The sequence below is a fragment of the Salminus brasiliensis genome, chromosome 24 (assembly GCF_030463535.1).
Source record: "Salminus brasiliensis chromosome 24, fSalBra1.hap2, whole genome shotgun sequence".
Classification (NCBI taxonomy): domain Eukaryota; kingdom Metazoa; phylum Chordata; class Actinopteri; order Characiformes; family Bryconidae; genus Salminus; species Salminus brasiliensis.
Window position 1 is genome coordinate 5,004,316 of NC_132901.1, and position 4,259 is coordinate 5,008,574.

General features: G+C 38.6%; 1 protein-coding gene across 1 annotated transcript; it reads right to left on the minus strand.

The window, feature by feature from the left end:
• Window positions 1–874: 874 nt before the first annotated feature.
• LOC140546356 (uncharacterized) lies at window positions 875–3,724 on the minus strand. Its single transcript, XM_072669546.1, has 7 exons — window positions 3,655–3,724; window positions 2,974–3,140; window positions 2,395–2,766; window positions 1,775–1,780; window positions 1,563–1,691; window positions 1,380–1,486; window positions 875–1,013 (listed from the first exon to the last, which is right to left on the minus strand). The coding sequence occupies exons 1-7, from the start codon at window positions 3,722–3,724 to the stop codon at window positions 875–877; spliced, it is 990 nt and encodes a 329-aa protein (XP_072525647.1).
• Between the last annotated feature and the right edge of the window lie 535 nt (window positions 3,725–4,259).

Sequence of the window (4,259 nt, forward strand, 5' to 3'; positions counted from 1 at the left end):
CATATAGTGTAAAATAATCATGAGCAATGCACAATATGAATAAAACTGAGATGGCAATTGGAAATAATAGAAACACTAAAACAAAATGTTGTGTTCTTTAAAAAAATTATCAATATGCTGAGAATCAGGCCTTGATTTAATGAAGCATTTAGAATTTATTATTTTTAAGGAAATGACAGAAAAGTGAAAAATATAAGTATAGAAATATATGTATACGCTTTTTTTTTATTTATTTATGGATGGCAAATGAAAGATTTCTCAAACATCAAGCAGGGATGAATGTAATGGAAGTCTCAAAAGGTTCCAGGAAGGTTAGTCTTAACATTACAAAAATAATGTTCCAGGAACGTTCCAAAAACGTGTGTGGGTTGCATCACATTTGAATGTTTCTTACACAACATTCCTGGTTAGACAGAAGCTAACATTAGGGAAACAAATTAAGTAACTTTCCCAATCCTAAAAATACAATAAATAAAATACTAACACAATAAAAACACTAGTTAAATCGCCACATAATCACACTGAAAAATACTATTTAATGTCATGAAATGAAATATGTCAAATATTATCCAAGTATAATAACAACATGTTTTATCTTCCCCCACCACCCCCACCTATACCATCAGGAGAAAGGCCACAGGGGGACACATTGCAGTGGTGCAAAGAATATTGGTATGAGACCACTTGCAGACCGAGAGTAGCTGCATATTCCTGCGTTTACTAAATTGGCTGCTTAATTAAATCCATGGGATGTCAAATCCAATAAGGCCTATGAATATTTTAGGGGGTGCTACTGGGGCCCACCTGAAGTCAAACTTCAAACTTAACTCTGGACAGCATTTAATCATTTTACAGTGATACGTTTCACTTATGACTAAAGAAAACTTTTCTCACATATCCAGCTGTCTTTCAAATTGCAAGGTTTATCATTCCAACACTTTGTATCAGCAGAACCCCTAATCTCACCACAGTCCTCACTGGACGAATCATTTGGCTCCCCCTTACACCAGTACCTGGAACCCAGAGAAAGACAATGCATTCTAATTAGTGTTGCCTTTAAAACCTTCACCTTCTGCTCAACTCTGTGACAATGCTCAGTAGGTTTAACTAGGGTTAGTCTCTAAAAAATAAAGAAGACAAAAAAAATCAATAACATAAGAAGACATGAAAACCTAAAACCCCCATTGAGCAAGCCAAAGTCGACAGTGGCAAGGAAAAACATCCTCAGAGCTTCCTCTGGTCAGAACTACCAACTCACCAAACTCACCAAACCTTCACCAAGACAGTTGTGTAATAGATGTAATAGGTGTAATAATTATCATTATAATAGATAGTAGGTTTAACAAGGTTTATAACTATAGTTTATGTCAGTCTCTTACCCAGTGGTTAGTAATGAGCCATCCACCCATTTCCATACCCCCTCTGTGTGTTGGTCAGTCAGACCAATCCAAGCTCGTCTGCCTTTCAGTGTTTTAAGCAAAAATTCCTGGACAAACAGTTACAAAGTATGAACACAATGCTAAAGACTAGTTGTCTTTGTTTCACACACACACTAAACGTACCTGTTCCTCAATGTTGTTTATGATCACCAGGTTTGCTCCTCTGTTTATGCAGTCTTGCTTACTTTTAGTCCATGTCTTCTGTTCAGTAGAGATGTAATAAACTTTGGAGCCAAAGTACAGCCATCCCTCCTGGTTAAATGTTTCTGTTCATAGATTCGGAGAAAAAATCCTCGGTATATTTTAATATCCAACATTTTATGCACCCAACAAACCTTTATCTGGATGTACACATGGCTCTGTTGTCACACAGTAATTGCAATAATTGCATGAACCTGATATCCAGAACCTCATAGTGTAGTAGAGTGCATTCCAACATTACTGATTTCTAAAACTGCTTAAACACAATTAGGCAAATTCCCATTATGATAAGTTATTATAAAGGTAATATAATGCTTCAAGTACTTATGAGTTTAAAAAATGGTTCAACACATGTCAACACAATAAATGTTCAACACTTGCTGTGATTCTGGTTGAGAAAAATCTGCTTACCTATAGCAGCCAACAGCCTGTCTCTCTCCTTCATTAACTGGTCTCTCACATTTGTCATGTTGGTACTGGTCTGGGACTTATTTTTCTCTGCAGTCAGGATATTGTATTTGACCTGTAACTGGTTTCTCTCTGCAGTCAGGTTGGTGTATCTGGTTTGTAACTGGTCTCTCTCTTCAGTCAGGTTGGTGTTACTGGTCCTTAGCTGGTCTCTCTCTATAGTCACCTTATCTTTCTCTTTTTTCAACTGGTCACTCTCATTTCTCATGTTGTTGTAACTGGACTTTAACTGGTTTCTCTCTGCAGTCAGGTTGGTGTATCTGGTCTGTAACTGGTCTCTCTCTACAGCCAGGTTGGTGTATCTGGTTCTCAGCTGGTCTCTCTCTTCAGTCACCTCATCTTTCTCCTTCTTCAACTGGTCACTATCATTTCTCATGTTATTGTAACTGGCCTGTAACTGGTTTCTCTCCACAGTCAGGTTGGTGTAACTGGTTTGTAACTGGTCTCTCACTACAGTCAGGTTGGTGTAACTGGCCTGTAACTGGTCTCTCTCTGCAGTCAGGTTGGTGTTACTGGCCTTTAGCTGGTCTCTCTCTATAGTCACCTCATCTTTCTCCTTCTTCAACTGGTCTCTCTCATTTCTCATGTTATTGTATCTGGTGTGTAACTGGTCTCTCTCCACAGTCAGGTTGGTGTAACTGGTTTGTAACTGGTCTCTCTTTACTGCCGAATTATCGTTATTGGTCTGTAACTGGTCTCTTTCTCTAACTAGATCCTTGTAACGGGTCTGTAACTGGTCTTTTTCTTCGGCCAGATTATTGTTATTGGTCTGTAACTGCCCTCTTTCTCTAGCTAGATCTGCGTAATTGGTTTGTAACTGCTCTTTCTCTTGAGCTAGCTCTTTGATACTTGTCTGTAATCCTGCATTTTCTAAAGTCAGGTTGTTGTTGTTTGTCTGTAGCCGGTCTCTGTGAGTAACCAGGTCATTAAACTTGATGCACAGCAGTGTGACCGCAGTCAGCAGTAGAACACACAGCAGACCCAGACACACTGCAGCCAGTCTATAGCGTCTGCTTCCTGCAGTGTCTTCTCCTAGGGGGAATAGACACAAGTATAGATGCTTTAGTCTCACTTCATGTCATTTTAAAAACACTAATCGCTATTTATTTTTTTATTTATTTGAAATTGCCATTTTGAAATATGTGAAATGTAGTTCAGCCACACACACACACATACACTGGTTTGGTAAATCAGTGCTTATTCTGGCTGGAGGGGTCCAGCAAAAATCTGGAACCAAACCTTGTTCTTTACACTAGCTTCCAATACTTTATGATATATGTGCAGTATAACATATTTACAGAAATATGCTTGAATATTGGAAAAACTGCACCCTGGATAGCATAGACTCACTAACTTAGACTAACATGTGCCTAAACATCCTACTTTACCACGTTATCCTGATCCCTATTTAAACATTTCTGGAATCTGTGAGTTTCTCTCAGTTAAGAAACTCAATTGAGGACAACATAGGTTAACATAGGTTAACATTTCCAACACAATTCCAGCAGAAATTAACATTACTGTAGAGTTTGTGTGTGTGCTCTACCTGAGTTCTTGAGTTCCTGATAGGTGGAGTTCCTGTCACAGGTCTCTGAATCTAATCTGCCATATGCCATCCCAGATGTTGTTCTTCTACAATCCTTCATCTCCATTCTGCTGTTCTTTAAAGGCCTATAATCCTGACTTTACAGTAAGGCATCCAGCCTTGGAGGATGTATGAGTTTCCTGAGTACAAGCAGTAATTTAACGGATCTGTACCACTGACGTAGGAAACCACAGAACAGCCGGATTTACAGAGAAGTCACATTTTTCAAGTGTAAGTGTTTGAACAGCTCACTGTTGCTTCATCATGTACTTCCCTTTCGGAAAAAGGTACCAATCTTGTGTGTGTGATCAATAAATCAATAAAGCTGTGCCCGAAAACAGCAGTAAACAGAGCCTGAAAGGTTAAAAAATAGAAAAGAATTGTATTTCTACCAAGAATAGAATCAGTTAGCCTTGCTCTAGAAAAGAACTACATTTTCTTGGTTATGTTATTTATGCTGAGGTGGCATAATTCTGGAATCTGTCAGGGCAGCTCATTTGAGGAAGGTCTGATGTGTGCATTGTTACAACATTTTGCAGCAGATGGTTAAGGCTGCATCCCTCACA

Bases quoted from the DNA above. Each gene is read 5' to 3' on its own strand.
- LOC140546356 (XM_072669546.1), bottom strand. From the start codon at position 3,724: ATGGCATATGGCAGATTAGATTCAGAGACCTGTGACAGGAACTCCACC. The intron at 3,141-3,654 runs GTAGAGCACACA...TATTCCCCCTAG, and splicing joins TCAGGAACTCAAGAACTCAG to GAGAAGACACTGCAGGAAGC. The intron at 2,767-2,973 runs GCAGGATTACAG...TCGGCAGTAAAG, and splicing joins ACAACCTGACTTTAGAAAAT to AGAGACCAGTTACAAACCAG.